At 39.8% G+C, this 27,768-nt stretch overlaps 1 protein-coding gene across 7 annotated transcripts in view; it reads right to left on the bottom strand.

Annotated features, from left to right (window-relative positions):
* The window catches only part of NEXN (nexilin F-actin binding protein), a 53,732-nt gene extending 26,373 nt beyond the window's left edge, over positions 1 to 27,359 (bottom strand). For 2 of the 7 annotated variants that reach the window (XM_045064763.1, XM_013059226.2), the window contains exons 1-5: positions 26,945 to 27,359; positions 2,119 to 2,197; positions 520 to 711; positions 245 to 323; positions 11 to 159 (exon numbers count right to left, since the gene is read on the bottom strand). In XM_045064763.1, coding sequence (XP_044920698.1) covers positions 11 to 159; positions 245 to 323; positions 520 to 711; positions 2,119 to 2,145 — 447 coding nt within the window. In that variant the 5' untranslated portion in view covers positions 2,146 to 2,197; positions 26,945 to 27,359. Of the gene's footprint in view, positions 1 to 10; positions 160 to 244; positions 324 to 519; positions 712 to 2,118; positions 2,198 to 24,133; positions 24,206 to 26,944 lie in introns of all 7 variants that reach the window. The other 5 variants (XM_045064766.1, XM_045064765.1, XM_013059225.2 and 2 more) reach the window with 4 other exon arrangements.
* Positions 27,360 to 27,768: the final 409 nt, after the last annotated feature.

Here is a 27,768-nt window from a genome sequence, read left to right as displayed (position 1 = left end):
TAGTGAATACCTGCTCAGCCCTTTTTGCTAATTCACGTTGTATCTTCCTCTTCTCTAACATATCCTGCTCAATTCTGCGTCTTCGTTCCTCCTCCATCCTCTTTCTCTGTTCCTCTTGTCTTTGTTTCTCCATTTCAGCAAATCTACCTTTAACAGTTCCTAAGAACATATGAAACACGTTCGATATTTTGCTACGTTTCCCTTTTTGCAATTTCATTTACAATTTACCTTTCAAGTTTCTTACCTGTTAGCTTTGGGACATAAGCCTTTTCTACTTTCGAAGATGCCTCTTCCTCATCATCAGATGCAAGCATTTCTTTAATCTAAATGGTTAAATAAATTAATATGAACGTGTCCAAAATTTAGACTAAATTATATTATATTCAGAGTTCAAAATTAACTTATACAGAAAATTATTTTAATTATAGTTAATATAAAATATGGTTAATGTGAATAATAAAGTCTAAATTAAAAAGATGAAAATTAATTTTGCACAAGAATAAAATAAAATAAAATAACCTCCTGCTTTCTCCTGTTCCATTCTCTCTCTCTAATATATTGTTCTTTTCTTCTTTGTTTTTCATCTCTAGATCTCCTTTGATTTCTTTCTTCCCTGGCTCTCTGCATGGCTTCAAACTTATCCTTTACATCACCCTTGCCAAGTTTTGGCACATAGGTTTTTGGGACAGGTTTAGATGAAGAAAGCAGAATCTTCGTTAGAAGAAAATAAAGAGAAAAAGGTTAAAAAAAATAACACAGGAAGAAATCAGATAAAGATAGATCAGAACAAGCAACATAAGAAATACTTATTAGAACAAAATAGAAACAAGTTTGAAACATTTGTACGATCATAATCTGATTACTTGCTAAAGTCTAAGTATGAAACATGAAATTAAGAAAATATGAGTAAAACCTTTATTAATATAAAGAAGTACCATTTTGTAGGTGTATTCCCCTGAAGCTGAAGGCTAGTGAAATAGAAAAATTGAATACTGGGTTGTAATTTAAAACAATATACTCTATTTTCCTACACCATAATTAAAGATTCAGATTTGTCATCTCTCCCTTAAAAGATACCAGGACTAATTTCAATAAATTAGGTGAAGGTAAAACAAAGCAAAAGTTCAGGCTTTCAGATTTAAAGTCTAATTCATATATCAACACTCTTGCTTGTTTCCCTAAAAAATATGAATCAAACTGAAGGCAGTCCTTTATTTCCATGTGTGGCTGAGGTGTACTAGGGTCTTTACATATAAGCAGTGATTTTGAGGTTGGTACTGCTGCTGTATAGCCCATCTAAAATATCTGTAAACCAACATTAAAAATGTGTAAAAACGTATCACTCCAAGCAGGTTGAACTCTAAGGTGGCAAAAGAGCTTCCCAGAAAAGGAGGAATCGAGTAAAAGACTGCAGCAAATATTTCCCTCCACTCTAAAACCAGGAAAGCCGCTTGTTTTAATCATTTTGAAAATTAAGCTGATTGCTAAAAAGTTTCAGTAAATAAAACGTCAGTGCCTCAGAACACCAAACACTTTTCTCCTAGTGATAATGGAAAATTACTTATTAATCTGTGGCATACCCAGCCCTAATTTTATTATTGTCTTGTGCTGTCATTGGCCATGTAAGGTGTTTTTTTTTTTTTTTTTTAATTCATAATGCTGGGGGTGTCAGCAAATGAACTCTTCTTACTACAACTCCCAGTAAGTACAGCCAAGAACCAGAAAAAAAGTGAAGAATTTTACTGCAGCTGCTGGAAAAAGTAGCTGAGAAGGAGCCTCACTTGAGAGTGAATTATTGCTTTCTCCCAAAGATAAACATCAAATCTGGCTTTTTAATACTAAAAAAAAAAAATAACTTCTAAGACTTATCAAAGTATTAAAATTCTATTCAAGGTGCTAGCCATCACATCTACTTCACAGTCATCCACAAATTTAATAATTATGCTGCCAAGATTTGGACCCAAATGAAAACACTGGGCCCAGGAACAGCCTATGAACTTTAGCTTTTACATTTTCTGTCCCGACACTATATCATTATGAACTATGACCTTCCCACCAACCATATCTATGTTTCTGGAGCTCTGTAGTCAATCCTATGTTTCCTCTTTGGAGACTTACCTCAGCCTTTTGGGAAATATCATTCATGTTTGCTGAATGCGGTCTCAGGGGGTTTTTGGAGTTCTATATGTTTTTGCACCTGAAAAAATATATTAGTATTGAGTAACAATTTTTAATGACTTAATTCCTAATATGTTATGTATATTTGTAAATAGAAACAGCATGTTAATTGCTCCTCAAAAAACACTGACACAATCCAGGCAAGTAATAAACTGGGATAACCTTCAGCTTCCTTTCCCAAGATTCAGAGTATAGAAGGGAGAAGGCACATTAGGTATTAAGAGATCCTTATAGGAGCATCTGGGTGGCTCAGCTGTAGTGTCCAACTCTTCATTTCAGCTCACGTCATGATCTCAGGGTCATGAGGTCAAGTCCTGTGACAGGCTCCATGCGCAACACGGAGTATACTTGAGTTGCTCCCTCTCTATCCCTCCCCCTCGCTCGCTCGCTCTCACTCTCTCAAATAAATAAATCTTAAAAAAAAAAAAAAAGATCCTTGTAAATTCAGAAGAGCTTGTTGAATGTATCAAGTGTACTTGCAAAGAATTTGTATTCTGAAGTTACTGGGTATATTATTCTATAAATATCAACTAGGTCAAGGTAGTTGATTGTGTTATTTAGATCTTCTGTGTCTTTACTAATTGTTTTTGTGTGTGTGGCCTAGCTCTTCTAACAGTCTTCAACTATGTGAAATTGGCTATTTCTTCCTTTAATTCCGTCTATTTCTTTTCATGTAATTTCAAGCTCTTTTAAGTGGATATGCATTATAGTATCTTCTTTTTGAATTGACTCCTTCATCAATATAAAATTTTCTTTTGATCTGTCTTGAACTTATTGGATATTAAAATAGCTGCACCAACTTTAAGTTTAACCTGAATGATGTATATACTTTTCTAGTTATTTACTTCATATTGGTCCAGATAATTGGACCTTGGTTTTTTGAAAAATCAATTCTTTTTTTTTTTTTAAGATTTTTATTTATTTATTTGACAGACAAATATCACTAGTCAGAGAGGCAAGCAGAGAGAGAATGAGGGGAAGCAGGCTCTCTGCTGAGCAGAGAGCCCGATGCAGGGCTCAATCCCAGGATCCTGAGATCATGACCTGAGCCGAAGGCTGAGGCTTTAACCCACTAAGCCACCCAGGTGCCCCGAAAAATCAATTCTGATAATATCTTTTAATTGCAGCATTTAGTCCATTAACATTTAATGTTATTATTTACATCAGTGGGCTTTAGTCTACCATTTAACTATTTGCTTCTTGCTTGCTTTTTTTTTCCCTTCTTCTATTACTGTTTCCCTGCCTACTTCTGAATTGAATAATTTTTAGAATTTTATCCATTGGCTTAAAAAATTTTAAAGGCTGTACTAACTGACATACAATAAACTACTTTTAAAAAGTGCACATTTGATAAGCTGACATATGAATGTACCTGTGACAACATCACCATAAAAGAATATATATTTACCCACAAAATTTTTCTCAGACCCCTTAACTCCCTCCATTTCTTGCTTTTCCCACTCCCATCCCAGGCAGGTATGCTTTTGGTCATTGCAGCTGAAATTTTCTATAAGTGGAATCAGATAGTATGTACTCTTTGGTCAGGCTTCTTCTTCTTTTTTTTTTTTAATTTTTATTTATTTATCAGAGAGAGAGAGGGGAAGAGAACGAGCACAGGCAGACAGAGTGGCAGGCAGAGGCAGAGGGAGAAGCAGGCTCCCTGCTGAGCAAGGAGCCCGATGCGGGACTCCATCTCAGGACGCTGGGATCATGACCTGAGCTGAAGGCAGCTGCTTTACCAACTGAGCCACCCAGGTGTCCCTTTTGTCAGGCTTCTTTACCCAACATAATTATTTCTGAGATTCATCCATGTTGTTATATATATCAAAGGTTCATTCCTTTTTAGTGCTGAATATTATTCCATTGTATGAATATACCACAATCTGTTGATGGATATTTGGGTTGTTTATAGTTACTATTATACATAAAGCTGCTATGAATATTCATGTACAAGTCTTTGTGTGAACATACGCTTTTTTATTTCTCAAGTAAAGTATAATGGCCAAGACTTATGGTAGATGTATGTTTAACTTCTTTGTTTTTAAAGATTTTATTTATTTGACAGAGAGAGAGACACACGGCGAAGAGAGGGAACACAAGCATGGGGAGTGTGATAGGGAGACGGAGGTTTCTCGCTGATCAGGGAGCCCGATGCAGGGCTCTATCCCAGGACCCCGAGATCATGACCTGAGTCAAAATCAAGACTGGGATGCTTAACCGAGTGAGCCACCCCGGTGTCTGATTAGTGAACATTATAATGAATCTTGAAAAAGTTAATGTAATTCTGACTTTGTTCTTTTTTAAACTTGTTTTTGAGTCCTTTGAATTCACATATAAATTTTAGAATCAGGTAATCAATTTCTATAAAAATGCCTGCTGAGATTTTGATTGGGACAGCACTGAATCTGTAATGACATCTTGAGTCTTCTAAGCCATGAATTCTCCATTTTAACTCTATTTATCTATACAAATCTCCATTTATTTATATATTCTATAATTTTTTTTTCTCAGAAATGTTTTGTAGTTTCCAGTATGCAGGTCTTCCACATATTCTGTGAGATTATCCATAAATAATTCCATATTTTTGATGCTATTATAAATGGTGTTATTTTTTTAGATTTCAATTGATAATTATTTGTTGCTAGTATATAGAAATATAATTTTTTAAAGATTTATTTATTTGAGAGAGAGTGAGCAAGCACGAGTTGGGGGCTGGGTGAAGAAGCAGAGGAAGAGGTAGAAGCAGACTCCCCGCTGAGCCCGATGCTGGACTCGGTCCCAGAACCCTGGGATCATAACCTGAGCTGAAGGCAGATGCTCAACTGACTGAGCCACCCAGGTGCCCCGAGAAATATATTTTTAAATTCTGATCTTATATCCTGCTGCCTGGCTAAACTAACTTACTGGTTCCACCAGAGTTTTTTTGGAGATTCCACTAGATTTTCTAAATAGATGATTATATCATCTATGAATGCATTTCTACTTTTTCCCTTCCCATCTGGATGTCTCTTACTTCTTTTTTTGGCCTGACTATACTGGCTATAGGACAGTCGATGCAAAGTCAAATAGAAGTGAGGGGAGCAGACATCTTTGCCTTATTCCTGATCTTGGGAGAAACATGATTAGTCTTTCACCATTAACTATGATCTTAGCTACAGATTTTTATTAGATGCCCTGTATGAAATTAAATTCCTTTCTATTCCTATTGTGCAAGAGTAATTTCAGGAATGGATGTTGGATTTAATCTAATGCTTTTCCTGTATCTATTGAGTTAATCAGATGGTTTTTATTTTTATTATAGATTAATTTATTTTTCAAACGTTAAATCTACTTTACATCCCTAGGATAAACTTTATTTGGTCATGATGCATTATCTTTTTAACAGACTGATAAATTCAATTTGATGAAATTTTGTTAAGTTTTGTACCGATGTTTATGGGAGATACTGGTCTGTAGTTTTCTTTTTTGGTAACATCTGCTTTTGTTAACAAAGTAATACTGCTCTCATAGACTGAGTTGGGAAGTATTTCTTCTTTAATTTTCTGTAAGACTTTCCTCATGTACAATTGATATCACTTTTTCCTTAAATATTTCCAAGAACATTCCAGTGAAGCCATCTGGGGCTGAAGTTTTCTCTCTGGAAGAAGACAATATGATGGAGGTGGATGGGACAGAATTCCATAAAACTATCAACAAAGTCTTAACTTTTACTGTTCAGTGAGCCTGTGGGTGGTTATTACATTATTAATAATACTTTCTAATAAAAGCAGGCCACATGTGACTGTGTGTCATTACCAAGGTTTGTGAGTAATCTGTGTGCCTGAGATAAAAATAACAAATAGCTCTAGTCCTGAGCTCTTACCTGAGTCACTCTATCACATCTAGAGTTAACTAGTAGAGATTTCTTCTTGTATAACTAATAAAACTTACCCTTCATTCTCCTAGCTTCTCAAACCTTAGAATGATTTCTGGCTCATTCTTCTTTTAGAGCTCCTAAATTATGATAGATTGTCAAATATTTGTGAATGGTTCTTTCAAATTTGTTCAAATATATTACTTCACTATTTTCATTGCCTCCATAAATAATACGGGTGAGCCTTTAACACCTCACACTTTGATCACAATTTGATAATCACACCTAAATCCAAATTTCGATTCTGTGCTTCCCAGTTAGGAGTAGATAACATATGTGAAAAATTCTAGAACAATACCTAACATTAGTAGGTACCCACAGTTTTGATCAATTTCATTACTCATGGTCTCCCTCACTACCTTTTTTACTGTCTTCAGTTAAAAATCTACATTCCCCTGCCGGCAGGGGAATTAACATATTAATATATTATTTGCATAATCTAAAAGAGTAATACCAAAGGACAAGAGGAAATTTTGAGCAATCTCACATAGGATTATAGGGATTGATAAATTTAGCTGGATAAACTGGCCAGAGGGAAATTTAGGGAACATTTTTTGTCTGTGTGTGCAGTGAAATGAAAGAAAATTGTGTGGTTTGCTGCTGATGAAAAATTAGCCCGTCAAGAATAGTCCTGGAGAATAAATGAATCAGCTACCTTAATTTAATTTTTTAAAAAAATCTTCAAATTATATCTTGACTTATTTATAGATTCAGAATAAAATAAGCTTAATTTTTAAAATCAGTATGAGTAAAACCAGTCAAAAGTCTTTAAATATCATTTCAGTATTCTGAGCTCTGAAAGTCTGTGAAAATTTGAATAGTACTAACTTTAACTTTTTTTAAAAGACTTTATTTATTTATTTGAGAGAGAGAGAGAATGAGAGAGGTCAGCTGGAGAAGCAGACTCCCTGCCGAGCAGGGAGCCCGATGTGGGACTCGATCCCGGGACTCAGGATCATGACCTGAGTCGAAGGCAATCGCTTAACCAACTGAGCCACCCAGGTGCCCCTAAATTTAGCTTTTTATTTTTTATTATTTTTTTTAAAGATTTTATTTATTTGACAGATAGAGATCACAAGTAGGCAGAGAGGCAGGCAGAGAGAGAGAGAAGCAGGCTCCCTGCTGAGCAGAGAGGCCGATGTGGGACTCGATCCCAGGACCCTGAGATCACGACCTGAGCCGAAGGCAGCGGCTTAACCCACTGAGCCACCCAGGCGCCCCTAAATTTAGCTTTTTAAAATAAAATATAAGTGATCCTTTGCAGAGTTTGCTCTGTTCTGCATTTTGATGATAAAAAACTCGTAGCACAGTAAGTTTACTAGTTTTTTGTCTTACCTGTCTTTTTTTAAAAGATTTATTTATTCGACAGAGAGAGAGCAGCAGAGGGAGAGGGAAAAGCAGACTCCCCACTGAGCAGGGAGCCCAATGTGGGCCTCGATCCCAGGACACCGGGATCATGACCTGAGCAAGAGGCAGATGCTCAACCGACTGAGCCACCCAGACATCCCCAGACTTGGGGAGATAGGAACCCTACTGGTTTGTAATCTACACCTTACTTTTAAGGTGAAATAATGCTTGTTAAACACTTGGCACGTTTCCTGGCACACAGTAAAGTCTCCATAAAATGTTAGCTTGGATTATTAATATCATTTTATTCATATGTGATCAAAAGATTTATTAGTGAGATAGTCAGTTTCAATAAGAGAATACAATCATGGACTGTGGAACAGAATTCTTTCTTGTAAAGTTACTGATCTAAACGTAGTTAAATTCATACCTTTAACTTTAGCTCAGGAAGATAACAGGGTTAGTGCCAAGTGTTTAACAAGCATTATTTCACCTTAAAAGTAAGGTGTAGATTACAAACCAGTAGGGTTCCTATCTCTCAAATAGTTTCATGTTAGAGAAAAAATTTTCAAAAACAAGAAGGCAAATATCTATAGGGTTCCTTTACATTTTTTATTATCTTCAAAGATTTTATTTAGAGGGAGGGGGGAAGCAGACTCGACACTAAGCGCAGAGCCCAAAACAGGGCTTGATCTCACAACCCTGACATCACAACCTGATCCGAAATCAAGACTCAGAGGTTCAACCGATGGTGCCACCTAGGCACCCCAGGATTCCTTTATAAATTTTTAAAAGGTGTAACTCTGCCTGGTAGAAAAAGCATTACATTCCAATTGCTAACCCTGTTATCTTCCTGAGCTAAAGTTAAAGGTATGAATTTAACTACGTTTAGATCAGTAACTTTACAAGAAAGAATTCTGTTCCACAGTCCATGATTGTATTCTCTTATTGAAACTGACTATCTCACTAATAAATCTTTTGATCACATATGAATAAAATGATATTAATAATCCAAGCTAACATTTTATGGAGACTTTACTGTGTGCCAGGAAACGTGCCAAGTGTTTAACAAGCATTATTTCATCCAGTCCCCTCAATAATCCTTTCAGGTAAAGCCTCTCAAAATTTCCAAGCCCAGTAATTTAAAAATTCTTAAAATATCAAGACAAGAATAATATCTTTGAGTTTATCAATAGGTTTGAAGCCTGTAAACTGTTACAGATGGGACACTGAGTCTTAGAAAGTTAAGTAACTTGCTCAGGACCACACAAGTAACAACTGGTCGACACAGGAAACAACAGGCTGTCTGACTACAGAGTCTACAGTCTTTTTTTTTTTTTTTAATTAAAAATTTTATTTCTTTGACAAGAGATCACAAGTAGGCAGAGAGGCAGGCAGAGAGAGATAGAGATAGAGAGAGATAGAGAGAGAGAGAGGCAGGCTCCCTGCTGAGCAGAGAGCCAGATGTGGGGCTCGATCTGAGGACCCTGAGATCATGACCTGAGCCAAAGGCAGAGGCTTAACCCACTGAGCCACCCAGACACCCCCACACTCTACAGTCTTACCCACTGTATTATACTAATGGGAAAGCAAGCAAGCAAAAACAGTACAACTGGTGTATGCGGTGAGGGGAGGGCAATACCAGCCAGCTTAGAAGGTTTAACCTACTAGTGTAGTCAAAATATTTGAGAACCATAATTCTGAGCAGTAGGAATATACTGGAAGCTCAGAAGACATGACTGATAGTATTCTCTACATTTAATGAATTTGTAGTCTTGAGCTGGCAACTGGCAGTAGAATATGGTGCTGATATTTTGCCCCATAAGAGCACAATTTTTATTTAAGCACATTTATTTCATTTTAAGTTGATACATGCTAGCAGTTATTCTCTTAGAATTACTTGGAGTTGAGTAGATCCCACATTTAGGTTATTAAATGATTCTCAAGTACTGAATGAAAAGCAGTTAACTCAGTTGGTTGTGGTTTAGAGAATTCATTCACATGTGATAAAGTCAGGTACTATTTTCTCTGATTCTAAAAGTACCGAAGTCAGCAACACGAGTTAGAGTTAGCAACAAGAGTTAGCACTCTTTTTGTTGTAATTAATGATAGTGAAAAATCAGGTAACAATATTCACATGAATGTCATTCTCTTAAGGAATGACCTCTTATCATTCTACTAAATTGCCTCTGAATTTATCTAGCAGAACATGACTTAAAAGTATACTCCTATAGTTACCAAATTCACTTTTAATTGTATGACAGTGAGGATTTTGATTTTATGAGGGATTTTTATTTTTACTTTTTTAAAAGATTATTTATTTATTTGACAGACAGATATCACAAGTAAGCAGAAAGGCAGGCAGAGAGAGAGAGAGAGAGAGAGAGAGAGAGAGGAGGAAGCAGACTCCCTGCTGAGCAGAGAGCCTGATGTGGGGATCGATCCCAGGACCCTGAGATCATGCCCTGAGTATATGTGATTCCAAAAAAGTCATGACATGGACTGAAATGTCCAAAAATTATGTGAATGTCACACATGTTAGTGAATCTCAACAATGAACCATACATTCTTCAAGGAAGTTCTGCAGAAGGAAGTCCAACAGTACTGATACTTAGCCGAGGAATGGATCATTAAGCTGAAAGTTTTCCATTTCCTTTAAATCCTCTCCTTTCTGTCTGCTACCACCCTCTCCATCTTCACTCCACAATGTCCTAAATACTCTGGCCCTCCCAGAAGGGCACAGTGACCTCAACTGGGCCCAAACTGCCTCCCTCTCATAGATCAGCCAACTAGGGACCAACTTGGACTAAATAATAGCTGCCTAATATGTAAATGATCACAATTTTTTGTGATACAAATTATCTGAGGATACAAAAATTCCAGATCATTAATACACAGCAATCAGTTGCATTTCTATACACTAATAAGAAAGTAGCAGAAAGAGAAATTAAGAAAACAGTCTCATTTTCAAATGCACTAAAAAGAATAAATACACCTGGGAGTAAGTTTAACCCAGGAAGTTAATTTTTGTGTATGCTGAAAACTCTTTAAGACATAGATGAAAGAAACTGAGGACAACACAAACAAATAGAAAGATATAATGCCCATGGGTTGGAAGAATTGATATCATTTAAAAACATCCAAAACATACACAAAGCAATCTACAGATTCAATGCAATCTCTATCAAGATACTAATAGTATTTTTCATAGAAGTAGGACAAATAATTCTAAAATTTCTCTGGAATCACAAAAGACCTCAAATAGCTAAAGCAATCTTGAGAAAGAAGAACAAAGTGAGGTAGCACAATCCCAGATTTCAAAACATATTAACAAGCTGTAGAAATCTAAATAGTATGGTATTGGCACAAAAAGACATACGTAGATCAACGGAACAGAACAGGATAGAGACCACAAAAATAAATCCACTCCTACATGGTCAATTAATTTACAACAAAGGAAGCAGGATCATACAAGAGGGAAAATAAATGGTGATGAGAAAACTGGACAGCAACATGCAAAAGAACGAAACTTGTCTTTCTTACACCACACACAAAAATAAACTCAAAATGGATTAAAAAGACCTAAATCTGAGACCTGAAACCATAAAATGCATGGAAGAAAACAAAAGCAGTGATCTCTTGGAAATCGCCCCTAACGACATATTTATGGGTAGGTCTCCTCAAGCAAGGGAAACTTAGCAAAAATAAGCTCTTGGGACTACACCAAAACAATGAAGGAAACAGCAAAGGAAACCATCAGCCATCAAAAAGGCAACTCGCTGAATGGGAGAAGATATTTGCAAATGACATATGCAATAAGGGGTTAATATTCAAAATATGTAAAGAAGTTATACAATGCAACATCAAAAAAAAAAAAAACACTCTAATTGAAAGATGGGCAGAGGACCCAAACAGACATTTTTTTCAAAGATGTACAGAGGGTCAACAGACATATGAAAAGATGCTCAGGGTGCCTGGGTGGCTCAGTGGGTTAAGCCTCTGCCTTCGGCTCAGGTCATGATCTCAGGGTCCTGGGGTAGAGTCCTGCATTGGGCTCTCTGCTCAGTGGGGAGCCTGCTTCCCTCTCTTTCTCTCTCTGCCTGTCTCTCCATCTACTTGTGATCTCTGTCAAATAAATAAATAAAAATATTAAAAAAAAGAAAAAGAAAAAGAAAAGATGCTCAACATCACTAATCATCACGGAATGTAAATCAAAACCCCAGTGAGCTATAACCTCACACCTGTCAAAATGACTAAGTATCAAAAAGATAAGAAATAAGTGTTGGGGAGAATATGGAGAAGACATAATCTTAATGCACTGTTGCCGGGAATGCAAACCAGCGCCACCACTGTGAAAAATGGCATGGGGATTCCAGTGTTTGCCATTCTAATGGTCATATATAATTCAGAAAGATAAATGCACCCCTATGTTTACTGCAGCATTATTTACAATACCCAAGATATGGAAGCAACCCAAGTGTCCATCAGTGTGTGGATGGATAAAGAAAATGTGAAGATAAACACACACACACACACACACACACACAGAGAAATATTACTCAGGCATAAAAATGAGATCTTACCATTTGTGACAACACAGATGGGTTTACAGGGCATTATGCTAAGTGAAATAAATCAGAGAAAGACAAATACCATATGATTTCACTTATATATGTGGAACCTAAAAAAACCAAATGAATAAAGAAACAAACCCAGTAAACTCTTAAAAACAGAGAATAAACCAGTAGTTGCCAGAGCAGGGGAGGCATGTAGAGGGATGAGCCCAATATATAAAGGGAATTAAGAAGTACAAACTCCAGTTATAAAATAAATAAGTCACGGGAATGAAAAGCACTATATAGGGAACACAGTAAATACGGTGACAACTGGTTGAGTACCCCCATATCGTGGTGAACACTGAATAATGAATAGAATTGTTGAATAGATATGTTGTACACCTGAAACTAATATAAAACTCTGTTAACAACACTTCAGTTTTTTAAAACTGCATATTCAGGTTCAATCTTGTCCTAATGTTTCATAAACCTCCTCTCATATAAAAATGTTTAAACCAATGTATTTTTAAATTTGGCAAAAGGTTAATAAACATATTTTGAAGTCTTCCAAAGTATTCAACTAGAGCTTTTGTTGCTTAAGGACCCTTGTAGCAAAATGCTCAAAATTATATCCTGATGACACTTTCTCAGGAAACAGCTGATTTTCCAGTCACATTAGGAACACTGCGATGGTGGAGGAAGCACTGGAGTTAGACCCAGAAAACTTGTATTAGGGATTCTGTTTGGGCTCCTTATTAGATGCCTGGTCTTGGACAAGCCAGTTTACTTCTGTGAACTTCAGTTTCATATAAAAAATGGGCACAACAATACCTTTCTCATTACACTGCCCAATAAAATGGACAGTTCCCGCCTTCAGAATGTCAAGACTGCATCTGACATTCTCAGGCACGCCTCCACTGGGAAATCCTCCTCCCTTGGCACATGACGCCGCTCTCTCCCTGTTCCTCCGTGTCTCTGACCATTCCTTCTGTCTCCTCTGAGGGCTGCTCTGCTTCTCTCCACTTCTTCTATGTTGTCTGCCCACATGTTTCAGTCTTTGCCCTTTTCTTCTCACTCTACACTTTTTATTCAGTGATGTAATACATTTTGGTAGTTTTCATTGCCTTGTTAGCCACATCTGTGTCCACACCTTCCTCTCATGCATCATCCACAAGGAAAAATTGGCACCCCTCCAGCCTTTGCACAGCTAGCTCTTCACTAACTCCTCCTCATCTTTTAGGTTTTCGATAGTCATTTCTTTCCAGCAAGTCTTCCTTGACCCCACAAGACTGGACTATGTGCTTTCCTGTGTGTGTTTTCATTGTGCCCGCATGCTTACCCTGACTCTAGTATTAACCATAATGTATGGTAATGAACCACTTTCTTGGCTACCTCTCTACCAGAGTGTGAGCTCTTTGAGAGTACAGACTGTAGTTTATGCACTACTGTGTCCATAGCCCAAGGCATGTGCCTGGCATACAGAAGACATACATAATAACTATTTACTACATAAGTAAATCCTGCCAACTTCAAGGTGAAGTACTTTGTAAACAGTTAAAGTTTTGGGGATATAATTTATTACTATCATTATGATTTTCATCATGCAGGAATACAATATAAATAGAACAAACCATTTATTACACAAATATTTATTAAGCATCTGCTATGTGCCAGGCACTCTGCTGAGCATTGAGAAATACAGTTCAATGAACAGAGAGACACTCTTCCTAGTCTCATATGCTGTTAACAGTCCCTTGGCCCAAACTCTCAACAAAAGCCTTGGAACAGAATTTTTAATGGTCCAGTCTGTTTTACTATCTACAGGCAAGGTCGAGTTCTTTAAAACAAACAAACAAAAAAGATGGGGCACATGGGTGGCTCAGTCATTAGGTGTCTGCCTTTGGCTCGGGTCATGATCCCAGGGTCCTGAGATCAAGCCCTGCATAGGGTTCCCTGCTCTGTGGGAGGTCTGCTTCTCCCTCTTCCACTCCCCAGCCTGTGTTCCCTCTCTCACTGTGTCTCTCTCTGTCAAATAAATAAATAAAATCCTCAGTAAATAAATACCCCAAAATGAATTATTTATTTATTTGAGGGAGATATAGATGGACAGAGGGAGATCAGGAAAGGCAGAGAGAGAGAGAGAATCTCAAGCAGACTTGTTACTGAGTGCAGAGCCCAATGTGGGGCTCAATCTTACGACCCTGAGATCATGACCTGAGCCGAAATCAAGAGCTGGATGCTTAATAGACTGAGCCACCCATAGATCGCCCCAACATGGGTAAAATTCTAACATCAACTATCTCTGATATAAAATTGGAAAGCAACATGCACCATACCTCCCCGTTCCAGTTATATCCCCAAGATAATGACCTCCATTCTGAGACTGTTTGCACTTCTCTTACTTCCTCCCAGATTTTCACCTGTCCATCTGATAGACTTTACGCTCCTTTCCCAGATTATAGCAGATTGGCTCTTCCCCAAAAGAAGAGCCTGTCTCAATGCCCATTAAATAATACATTATAATTAAAAATAAACCCCAAAAGCTATCATGGAAAGAGTTTTAATATCTATGTAGAAATGATCAAATGAATGAATGAATGAATGAATGAATCATCTAAAAGATCCCATTCCTTTGACCCAACTTTCATTTCCTTAATGAACTAACTGTACTTGTGTTAAAATCTGCTATTAGACAGTTACAGAAGATTTAAAATCTAATCTTTTGGGCACATATTCTCAAAATCCAAATATCCATTCAATCTTAGACTAATTTTATCATTGCCTCCCACTTTGACGCTTTTTTATATGCTACTAGTCAACATTTCATCTGCTAGTCTACAAACGTGGAATTTGCCCTTTTAGAGCAGAGACCCCAAGCCCTCCTTTATTTTTTTTTAATATTTTTATTTATTTATCAGAGAGAGAGAGAATGAGAGCGAACACAGGCAGACATAATGACAGGCAGAGGCAGAGGGAGAAGGAGGCTCCCTGCCGAGCAAGGAGCCCGATGTGGGACTCGATCCCAGGACGCTGGGATCATGACCTGAGCCGAAGGCAGCTGCTTAACCAACTGAGCCACCCAGGTGTCCCCCAAGCCCTCCTTTAATTTCATATAATTAAAGTTACCAAATATACCCATATATTTAGTATTCACACATATTACTGTCATTTTGATTAATAAACTTATAAGAGGAGAAGCTATTAAAATTCAAAGTATCCATTTTAACAGTTTTCTCTTCTTCAGAATCCTAATAAAGATTTTCAAATTATCAAGTCTTATCCATAGGTCCCAGAATCCAAGTATGGTAAGTACATAAAGTTACTTCAGTTTCTAGAGGGAAACTTTTAATGCAGTTTCTTCAAAGTTAAGAAACTGTTCAAAGTTAAGAAACTGTTTACATAGGGGCACCTGGGTGGCTCAGTGGGTTAAAGCCTGTGCCTTCAGCTCAGGTCATGATCCCAGGGTCCTGGATTGAGCCTCGCATCGGGCTCTCTGCTCAGCAGGAAGCCTGCTTCCCCATCTCTCTCTGCCCACCTCTGCCTACTTGTGATCTCTGTCTGTCAAATAAATAAATAAAATCTTTAAAAAAAAAAAAAAAAGAAAGAAACTGGTTACATATTATCAGAATAATGATTTTAAGTATACATGGTTAGTAAAATGAGGTTCAGTAAAGTTTTCAGAGTAACCTGTAGCCATGATTCCTTTGATTTCTAGTACAGTAACAAGTCACCCTCTTTCTGTCTTCATCAGGCTCACCTACTCAACCACCACATCCCCAACGCCTCTGTGCTCCTTAACTCTGGCCTATGGCTCCAGCTCTGAGCACATGAACTGCTGGGGCAGCACGGATCACAATGAAGATTCTCACCTGGGCTTGTTAAGCCTTCTGCACACTCCCTCAGACATGGTTTCCCTTCTCATTCCTTCAACCTCTCACCTAACATACACATTCAGTAGCTCATTTCCACCTCCAAGAGGATTCTTTTTTTCCCCTAAGTTTTTATTTATTTAAGTAATCTCTACACTCACCGTGGGGCTCAAACTTCTGACCTCAGGATCAAGAGTCCCATGCTCCTCCATCAGAGCCAGCCAGGTGCCCCCTTCCAACACAATTCTTAAGCCACTTTTTTACCAGTTAAGTATTTTCCCAAACTAATTATAGTAGAAATTGCGATTTTTTCCCAGTAAACCCTAAGCATGAATGTTTTCTCTCCTTCGGTCTCTGAGACCTCTAAATGTGCTTAGGCTTCTAGGTATACCCGGCATAAACTTTAGAATTTTTTATATGGTTAAACATCCCAGAACTATCAGTCTAATCTATCTTCTTTACCTTTTTATTAAGGAAATTTCACACATGTATAAAATTAGACTAATATAACATACCCTCACATACTCATCAAGAAACTTCAACGGTCACTCACTTTCTCCATCATCTTCAACAATACGTCTTTGTGCGTCTCGTGCAGCACAACACATAAGTATGTCCTAGGAGTTTTATTTTTATTTTTATTTTAAGATTTTATTTATTTATTTGACAGAGAGAGATCACAAGTAGGCAGAGAGGCAGGCAGAGAGAGAGAGAGGGAAGCAGGCTCCCTTCTGAGCAGAGAGTCCAATGCAGGGCTCGATTCCAGGGCCCTGGGATCATGACCTGAGCCAAAGGCAGAGGCTTAACCCACTAAGCCACCCAGGTGCCCCCATCCTAGGGGTTTTAAATTTTACTGCAGGGGCAACCACCACATGCTAGGTTCCCCACAATACAGCCTCCTACTCTCCAAATCAAATCCTTAATTCTTGCCTTTTATTCTCTCTTGGGAAGACTTCAAAGTAACTACTCAAACAAAATCACTAAGTTCCCATTTGATGAAATCATTACTAAAATTAAGATACATACATAAACAAAAGGTAAGGATTTTTTTTTAAAGCTACAGTACATTGCAGGAAAGACCTGGGGTATCTATAATGAATAAAGGAGAAGAGTGGAAACAAAGGAGTCCCTATAATAGGCCACGCGGTAGATGGTCTGCATGTTATTTTATAAGATTTAGATGTTAGGAGTGTGGTAGAATTAAGAATAAATGAGAAAAGATGAAACTAGCTAAAGCAAGTATTTATTCATTCATTCAAGAAACTTATTGAACAACATTCTACAATGTGCTAGACACAGTGTAAGGCACTACATAGATGAACAGAATAAAATCTTTTTTTTTCACTTTTTTAAAGATTTTATTCATTTGACAGACAGAGATCACAGGTAAGCAGAGAGGCTAGCAGAGGGAGAGGAAGAAGCAGGCTCCCTTCTGAGTAGAGAGCCTGATTCGGAGCTCGATCCCAGGACCCTGGGATCATGACCTGAGCCAAAGACAGAGGCTTAACCCACTGAGGCACCCAACCATCCCTCTTCGTATTTTTTTTTTTTAAGGAGGGGTGGGAGAGGGAGAGAGGGAGCGAGAATGTCAAGCAGGATTCACACCCAGCAGAGAGCTCAATCTCATGACCCTGAGATCATGACCTGAGCTGAAGTCAAGAGTCAGATGCTTATCTGACTAAGCCACCCACTCACCCCTAAGATATCTTTTTTTGTTTAAGATTTTATTTATTTATTTGACAGAGAGAGAGAGAGAGATCACAGGTAGGCAGAGAGGCAGGCAGAGAGAGAAGGGGAAGCAGGCTCCTAGAGGAGCAGAGAGCCCAATGTGGGGCTCGATCCCAGGACCTGAACTGAAGGCAGAGGCTTAACCCACTGAGCCACCTAGGCGTCCCTAAGATATCTTTTCATGGAGCTCATAGTCTATATGGGATAAAAGATAATTAACAATATAAAGAGGCTAACATTTTTAGTTAAAAATGATTCATTTAAATAAGTGTGAACACATATAAAAATAAGTTCTCTGATGTTTTTAAAAAATGCCTCTAGTAGAAGAAAGGCTATGATTTAGAGGGGTGGTTCTCAAACTTTTTGAGTTCAGGGATTAATGTCTGTGCCATATAGAGAAGCCTGAGAGAACTTCTGTATAGATTATATCTACAGATATTTAATGTTTTGTAAATTAATGTTTTGTAAATTTAATGTTTTGTAAAGATTCTTCCCACTCTTCTTTATTCAGTAAAGAGGCCCCAGGTCTACCCTGCAACATACTGCAGCTTTTAAAAAAATCCTTACATTTAAAAAATCTCACATTTTATTTATATATGGAACTTAATCTTATTAATGACTTCATCAAATAGATACTTACAAAATTTTTTTGAGTGGTTACTTTAAAGTCTTCCCAAGAGAGTCATTTTTAAACTAATAACAAACCCATTATATATCAACAGAAACATTTTATAAAAAATAACTTTTTCAGGGCACCTGGGTGGCTCAGTGGGCTAAGCCTCTGCCTTCAGCTCAGGTCCTGGGATTGAGCCCCACAACAGGCTCTCTGCTCAGCAGTGAGCCTGCTTCCCCCTCTCTCTGCCTGCCTCTCTGCCTACTTGTGATCTCTCTCTCTCTGTCAAATGAATGAATAAAATCTTTAAAAAAATAACTTTTTCAAAATAAATATATTGAAAGTAACATTGTTTTATATTTTTGCACATCTCTTTAATTCTGGCTTAATATGAGACAGATACATTCTCATACCTGCTTCTGCATTCAAACTATTGAGATATGTTGTTCTAAGTATTTAAAGATATGGCCTCATACAGACATGTAATTGGAAAAGAGAGGGTTTCAGGGGCTCCTAAAGGCTCCTAGGGACTCCCTGGTATTCTAAAACCACATTCTGAGATTGGCTGAATTACAGGAAAGAACGTTCGTCAGTTCTCATTCCACAAGGTAGTTGGACTGAGCACTCCCATAACTGTTTTAGAAGTTATTTTAATAACTTAATTCCTATACTCAGCAACCTGAATGTCAAAGGCTTTTATATGGGGAATCTCACGGCCTTTTTCTAAACCTAGTATTAAGTGGCTTTTCTTCTGCCGTCACAGGCAGATGCAATGCCCTTGGCCACCTTCAGGGGGCAGCAGCAACACAACAATCCAGCCCTTCTGCACTGTTTCAGTGTTCAAGATCACAGGCACAGATGAATTGTTATGAAGAATGAGCAGAGAGAAAACACCAAAAGATAAGGCTAAACATGCAGCTCATCAGTTAGAGCTTGGTCATAATAAAGAAAGCTGGGATGATAACGGGATTTAATGATTCTGTTCTAACATATTAATCATTCATGTCAAATGAAGACAACTAAGTACACATCATAGGTTTCAGAGACCGTATTGTAACATTACTACAGTCTATAGCATATTGTTAAATGATTTATCAGAAAGGCTCCATTTTTTTTCAATTTTGACATATTTGGTTTATATTTAAAATATAGTATTTTTATGAGAAGGAGAACGTACTTTGTCCCAGACATTATGTGTGGCAATAGGATACAAAATGCATGAAAAAGCCTTTGAAGTCATGTACATTTGTTCGGTGAAATAGATGGGACCAGAAATAATTATAACACAAAGTATTAAGTATTAAAGTACTAAAGTATTAAGTACTAAAATAGCAGTATATGTACAGGACTATAGAAACATGGAAAAGTTGTGGAAAAGACAACTGTGGGGTGAAGGAGGGGCTGGACTTAAGGAAAGTTACATAGAGATGGTGACATTTGATTTAGACCTTGAAAGACAAACAGATGTAAGATAAATAGGATTCCACACATTCAGACAAAAGAATCACCATGAACAAAAGCACCAATGCCTGATGACCCACTACAAATTTGGGGAGCTGTAAGTTATCCAGCAAATCCATGTGAAACTGGAAAGGCTAGGCACGTACTGGGAAGATTCCTACATGTCTTATTAAGAAAGCTTAGACTTGATCTAAACTAGGCAGTGAGGATCCAAAAAAGGAATTTTTAAAGCAAGAATGTGGGTCAGGGACACCTGGGTAGCTCAGTCGTTAAACATCTGCCTTCAGCTCAGGTCATGGTCCCAGGGTCCTGGGATTGAGCCCCACATGGGGCTCCCCACTCAGCGAGAAGCCTGCTTCTCCCTCCCCCATGGAAAAAATTGGAGTAAATGGGGGAAGGCTACAGGGAAGAGGACAAGCACAGTGCTCTTGGCGAGACAAGAGCCTGAATTAAGACTGTGGCATTACGAATGAAAAGTTGAAAGAGACGTTTCAGAAGTGGAATTGACAGGACATGGTGGCCCATTCATCCACTTACTTAACCAGGGTTTATCAAACTCCTGCTATAGGCCAGGCACTATTTTAGGCTGTGGAAGGATGAGAGTGAACCAACACACTAAATCCCTGAATCCAGGGAATTTACCCTGTAGCCAAGGTACTATTGCAAGAACTTTGGCCAGTTAGATCCAGAGAGGGAGAGGAGAGAAGACGAATACTGTGAAGAATTAACTCAAAGTTTCTAGCTTGAGTGAATGAGTGGACAGAGTTACCATTAATTGAGATTAAATTTGAAAATATGTTTGAAGAAAATGAGTAGAGTTTTGAACAGGTTTTACTACCTTTCAAAATTACATTTGGGGTCTGTTTATACATGTATTAAGAATTATGGATTTTGGGGCACCTGGGTGGCTCAGTCAGTTAAGTGTCTGCCTTTGGCTCAGGTCATGATCCCAGTATCCTGGAACGGAGCCCGCATTAGGCTCCCTGCTCTGCAGGAAACCTGATTCACCCTCTTTTTCCCCTTGCTAGTGCTGTCAAATAAAAAAAATATTTTTAAAAAATCATGAATTTTTAGAGCTCATTATTTAAGGACCTTAAAGATCACTTAGTCCAGGGTGCTTGGATGGCTCAGTCGGTTAAGCATCGGACTCTTGCTTTTGGCTCAGTCATGGGTCTTGGGATTGAGCCCGGTGTAAGATTCTTGCCCTCTGCCCCTCCCCCCACTCGCACACATGGGCCCATGCGCACACACTCTCTCAGATAAATCTTAAATAAACAAACAAACAAGATCACTTAGTCCAACCCCTTCATTTACCACTTGAAAAAATAGCCGCAAAGAGATTCAGTGACTTATCCAGGTTGCAAAGCCATTCAGTCACTGAGCAAGCAACTAGACTCCAGTTTCCTGACTATTACTCAACTACTCACTTCACCATATCACTCTCCATTTTTACCTAATTTAAGTACATGAAACATATATAACATGCTCAATGGTAATATTAATATTTGTATTAACAGGCATAGCAATTAGTGAGATAAGCTTCAAGAAGTTTTTGAAGATGACTTCATAGCCTGATAAAATGTCATGTTCAAGAATAGAGTATAATTTTGGGCTGTTACAATTTCCAGGCTGGATATTAAGGTGTGAAGCTCCAGCTGTGAGATAATATATAAGTCTTATAGTAGAATGTAATATTAAGCACAGTGGACCTAAAAATATGCATGTTAGTATTTCGGTTCTAGAATCTCATTGGATCCATGTTTGACTTCTGTATTTTCTAAATTTAATTAATTTTCCTTTTTAGACATACAATTAAAATATTCCAAGATAGCAAATAATCCATCAATCAAGAATTTTAAATCATAGCTATCATTTATAATAACTGTTTCATTGTGATAATGTGTTATCTCCTTTCTCAAGGAACAGAATCGTCAAGACGGACAGCTTTAAATCTGCATTTCATTAAATTCAAGTAAATTCTTAGTCTCAACTTTTAAGAAGATTTTATTTTTCAAGATTTCATTTATTTGAGAGAGAGAGAGAGAGAGTTCCCAAGAGAGCATGAACAGGGGAAGGGGAGATGGAGAAGCAGACTCCCTGCTGAGCAGGGCTTGACATGGGGCTCAATCTCAGGACTTTGGGATCATGACCTGAGCTAAAGGCAGACGCTTAACTGACTGAGCCACCCAGGCATTCCTTTAAGATTTTAGAACACTTGGGGCATCTGGGTGGTTCTGTCATTTGGGCATCAGCCTTTGGCTCAGGACTTAATCCCAGGGTCCTGGGATCATGTCCCACATTGGGGTCCCTGCTCAGGGGGGAGCTTGCTTCTTCCTCTCCCTCTGCCTGCTGTTCTGCTTGCTTGTGCTCTCTAGCTCTCTGTCATATAAATAAATAAAGTCTTTAAAAAAAGATTTTAGAACATTTAACTGTATACTATAAATAATTGTTAAAACCTACCTCTTTATAGTCTTTGAACAATGTTTTGAGCTTTATAAAATGTGAGCCCAAATTTTTATCATTTTTCACTATGGCAGAAATCTATGCTTAAATATAATGTGACTTTATTACATTTAGTTAATGAACATTATAACCTTAAACTTTTAAAAATATTATATGAGGCACCTGAGTGGCTCAGTTGGATAAGCATCTGCCTTTGGCTCAGGTCATGATTCCAGGGTCCTAGGATCGAGCCCACATCAGGCTCCCCATTCTTTGGGGGGTCTGTTTCTCCCTCTACCCTCTCTCCCCCGTTTGTGCTGTCAATTAAACAAATAAAATTTAATAAGCTAAATCAAAATATAAAGCCAATCATAAACCCTGTCATAATTCAAAAATATTTTATCTATTTCAAATAATGAGGTTTTTTTCCCCTCCTACCAATAAACAATTCCTCACTGATAACCAAGAATCTTATTTTCAACCTTTGATATTCTTCTGTATTAATTAATTCTGTATTAAATAAATACAGAATTAAATAAGTCTGTATTAATTATTAATAATAATAATGTATAATGTATAACACTTTGCTCTCATATGACAGTATGTGATAGTTTTCAAAGAGCATTTACCATATTATACGCCCCTTTAAGAATGCTGCTCTACTCTGTTTTTTATCCTCAGTGTCTCACACAACAACTAGAACACGGTATAAACTCAATTCACACTGGCGGGAGTGGATGAATGACAAAGAGATAAGAGAAAAACTGCCTGATCCAAAGCCAGCCCAAGTCAAACTTCCGATCAGCATCTCCAAAAAGAGGGCTGATGATGAGGACGCATCCATGAATGAATAGAAAATAAAATCAGATGGGTTTATGTTAAACTGTGAAAAACCAGAAGCTGCTTTCCCAAGCACAAGGACGTGGTAATCTTTAGAAGGAGCCCGGGCGGCCTGACCCTCTGGGCAGGTGGAAGCTGATGGCCTTTCAACGAAGGACACAGCTGGGAACCGACAGACCCAGACATCAGGCTCCAAACCAAGGGAGGGTGGGGAGGCAGAAGAGGAACAGCCATTAAGTCCTCCTTATGGCCAGTCTCTAGAAGGTTTAAAAACAAAACTAAACTCTTCTGAATACTTCTAGGGTGGAAAGAGAGGAGGATATTTTAAGAGTTTTAGGAAAGATTTCTTTCCTGGAAATACCTACCCTGTGCTTTCTGAAATCCCAGCAGTTAAAATGTTTTAGTTAGTTACACATGGCCCCTTGTAGCTCCAACTTACACGAGCAGTTACTGCCAGTGAATGCTAACTTCTCATTCCCATGATCCTCTCCTTTGCGAGAAGGGTTGCTAACCCAAATACATCTACAGCATTTCAAGTTCAGGTTCCTAATGCCGGGTCCAGACTTCCCATCCTATCACGGCTTCAGACCTGCCTCACACTTCCATCGGGGCTACTGCATACTCAAGAGTTTAGGGTCAGGTGATGTAACTGTAAGACAATGCAGGGCAGTGTCACCAACAGGCCATGTGAGTGGCTGACGGCTGGTTGTAAGGGAACAGGTAACAGCGGAGACGGGTGTCAGAAGGGGTATGTGTGCTCTTGGAAGGGGGGGGCAACTACTTCGTCCCAGGGTACTGCGGCTATGCAGAAATGACCCAGTTTCTCAGGAGAGGCTGGAAATCCTTATTTTATCATAAAATGTACCAATTTGTAACCAGGCTTGTGGCTGCAGGTGGCTTTCTGGCTGCCAGTTTGCGGCCCCTGATCTAAAGGAACAGGCGGCGCTGAGAAAATAGAGAGACAAAGGGAGGCCTAGTTCGGCCTGAATGGAGGAGGCACAGGCAAAGGGGAGAAAGGACAAGAAGGAGGGGCCCAGCGAGAAAGGTGAAGTTTCACCAGCCTCAAAACGTGGCCCAGGGAGCCCCAGTCTGTCTTCTAATCTGATAGCAAAAAGGAGCTGACAAGAAGGAAAAAACCAAAAGGAGGCATGGGGAGGAAAAGGAAGAAGAGGTACTGAACACTTACTGGATGGCAGAGACTGCACTGGGGGCGTGCGCGCACGGCTTCCCGGAGACACGGACACACAAGAAAAAAGTCCTGGGCACGGGGACAAGGAGAAACGTATCAAAACACTAACAGTACATGTGTCCTCTTGTGAAAGTCCTCTGTTCCGTTCTTGATCATTTTTAACCATAAATATGGTTATGTCTTTAGAACAAACAAACAAACAAAAACAAATTTGACTAGAAGTTAAGTAAGTTGGATTTCAGGATAAAAATCCACTCATCTTAGAGAGTAGAAAGTACACCACCCTAAGTCCGGCCAAACAAGCACTGAATATTTAAACAGAAAGAGGAAATATAACAATTCCAAGTGTATGTAAACAATATGTGATTTTGCAATTACAAAACCAGAAGAGAGAATGAAAAAACTACACAGGTGATACGGAGCACAAATTGATTAAAGAACAGAAATAGGTGAAGTTATTGAGAATGTTGTAGGTCGGGGCACCTGGGTGGCTCAGTGGGTTAAGCCTCAGCCTTCAGCTGGGTCATGGTCTCAGGGTCCTGGGATCCAGCCCCGTGTTAGGCTCTCTGCTCAGCAGGGAGCCTGCTTCCTTCCCCACCACCCCCTCTGCCTGCCTCACTGCCTACTTGTGATCTCTCTCTCTGTTAAATAAAAAATATTTAAAAAAAAAAAAAAGAATGTTGTAGGTCATGTTCCCTCTAAATTATAAAGTAGACTACCAAGTTATTTTGTGTGTGTATATGGCCTACATACTATAAAATATACTGAGTCCTCTCTTCCATAAAAAAACTTTTAGACATCTCCCCATCTACTTTTCTACATTTATTGCACTGTTTTCTTTCTTATAGGCATGTGTTTTTATTTAAACAATACCTTTATTTGCTTTTATGGTGTTTTAAAAATAGCAATAGGGTTTTGTTTTGTTTTTTTTTCCCCTAAATGAAGTATGTAATTTTAGGTCACTTTGGTTCTAAGCAATCTAAATCCCCAATTAATCTCTTCCAAATATACATACTTAGTTTTCATTCTGTTCACAAATGAAACCCTAACCTAAATACTTTAAGTGTAATTTCAGGGGAAAAATACTGTTCAAAAGCCTAGATAAGGCATTCTTTTGTTGATGCTAAATATAGCCATCTCAAGATGACATACATTTTGACAATGATCAGTCTTACCTATCAAATTTTCAAAAATAGCACAGATTCCATTGAAGGTGAGCAAGAAAAATTGCTATTCACTACAGTTCTGCCTAAAATGGTTTTAGAAATGTGAATCTTCCATTAAAACAATTACACCAATACTGTATTGGGGGAAACTGGATTTAAAAGAATTTTGCTGTGGGTTTTGTTCAGGGCTCCTTAAGGAAGTTGTTGCAGATAAAATACACAATTCCCCACATTTTTACTTAAATTATTTCAGTCAAAATATAAAAGAGTTTCAAAAACAGGAGGGCTAATACCTATAAGTATAAATCTGAACTAATTATATTAAATAATCAAATTTCATCTCCCCAGAAAACTGTCGCTCAGTTTGATGATGCATTTTTCCACTTCTGCACACCTCAAAGTCCAAAGAATTTCAGAGACTGCAGTGTCGTCTGAGTTTTCTGATGGCAGTTATTTAAGTTGTACAAGGACTGGAGGGGGTAAATAATGAGGTTCACGTAATGACGTGTGACTAAGATGGTATAAATACTCAGGTTTACTTAATGGTACTGCCCAACACATAGCTATGTTGTGACTCGCGGGCCAATGGGCATGTTACATGAATTCATTAACAAAATTGAGCTGATGAATGATGCTGCCATTGCTTTGCTCGTGGAACTCTTTCTTTCTTACGGTTCACTTCATTTTTCTACCTGCCTCTTTCCCTAGGACAGACATTTTGTTAGGACATCTCCTTAGGCTATTTTTTACCTTGTTCTCGCTCTCTCTCCACCGCACCCTCCCCCCAACTCTCTTTGTTCGCCTTATGGACCTTAAATAAATATAAAAGGAAGCCCTGGAAGCCACTGCGACAATCAACTAACCTCTGGACTTGGTTATTTTCCGTACAAATGCCAATACATTTTTAGCACCGTAGAGCGTGTCACGGTTTATCAACAGTTGGAATGGCTTCGCATTTGGAAAACGCAGAGGGACAAGGGAGGTCTCAGGTGACCACGTCATGCACTCCAACTTCCAACTGTAGCCGCGCACCCCAACATCCCACCTCGGACCAAATCGCCTCCAAAACGTACTTTGGAGGGAGGGGGGTAGATGGTAGGCTGTTAAAGCACATTTTACTCCCCAGCCTCCGCAGGGGCAGACCAGGAAAAGATTTCTCTTAAAAACAGCAGGCATCGCGGGATAGAGACCGCGCCGGGGGCACGTGGTGGGTGGGGGACGACACTGAACTTTATACCCGCTTGGACCCCAAGGGCAGAGCGAAGGGTCTGCACCCACGCCGCTCGCGCGGGGCTCTTCCCTGCAGGAGTGGAGCAAGCGCCCGAATGCAACTCGGCCGACCCGGCGCGAGGGCAGCTGGAAGCAGGGGCGGCGGACGAGGGAACGGCCGCCGGAGCCAAAGACCGGTTCGCGCGGTCAGACGCGCAGACCCGGGCCGCCACCCCGCCGAGTCCGCAGGACGGGCCGGGCCCGGCGCGCCGCCCCAGCTGGCCGCAGCCCCGCGCGCTCGGGTGCTGCGGCGCAGCCCGGCCGGGAGCCGGGAGGGGGGCGCGTCTCCCCGCGGCCCCCGCCCCCGCGGCGGCCCCGACCCCTCCCGGCCCGCCGCCTCCGCCCCCGCCCCACGTTCCCCGACTCCTCTCACCCGCCAGGAGCCGGCGACGAGCTGGGGTCCTCGATGCGCGCCGAGAGGCTGTGCGCGACCTGCGCTTGGGTGTGGGCGAGGGTCTGGGCGCTCCGGCCGCCGCCGCTGCCGCTCCGGCCGCTGGGAGCCCTCTGGCTGCCGCCGCCGCCGCTGCCGGCTCCACCAGCAAGTTTCCATAAAAGTCCTGGTGCGCAGCCTGTTCCCGCATTCCAGGCGGGCCCAGCGCCGGCGGCAGCTGTTCCAGAACACTAGGCCAGTTCCCCCCACCCCCACCTCCGCCGTAGCGCCCGGAGAGGGCTGGGTGTCGGGGAGGGAGATGGGAGAGGGGGCGGTGGCTGCCAACTTTCCGCCAGAACCTGCGAGTCGCCCGACTTTGGGTCGTGGAGCCTTTCACAAGGGGTCTGCCTCCACCTCTCGGCTTGGGCCGGGGACCGAAGGCCGCCTCCCCGGTGGGAAGGGAGTGATACTGGAATGGGATTCATGGACGGGCTGGAGCTGGCTCCCCAACACCCACAGCCGGTTGGCCCTGGGGCCCACTTCTCTCGGCGACTCTTCCCGTCCTGGTTTCTAACCAAGACGCCGAGCCACTCACTATCTTATCTTCATCCAAAGCATGACTTTTGGCCAGTTTTTCTTTTATTGCTGAGGCCATAGGGCAGCAGTCCGGGGACCATTTCGTCTGTCTGTGGCTGTCCTTTTCTTGGCTCTCCTCTTGAACTCCAAGGAGAGGGGTGATAGAGGAGAGTGGAAGGGGGAGGGGGGAGAGGAGGTTCAACAAACAAACCCCCAAAACCCTAAAAACAAGTAATACTTATGCAATCTCC

Source organism: Mustela putorius, unplaced genomic scaffold (assembly GCF_011764305.1).
Source record: "Mustela putorius furo isolate JIRA1106 unplaced genomic scaffold, ASM1176430v1.1 tig00003853_pilon_pilon_pilon, whole genome shotgun sequence".
Classification (NCBI taxonomy): domain Eukaryota; kingdom Metazoa; phylum Chordata; class Mammalia; order Carnivora; family Mustelidae; genus Mustela; species Mustela putorius.
This window is presented reverse-complemented; position numbering and strand designations above follow the sequence as displayed.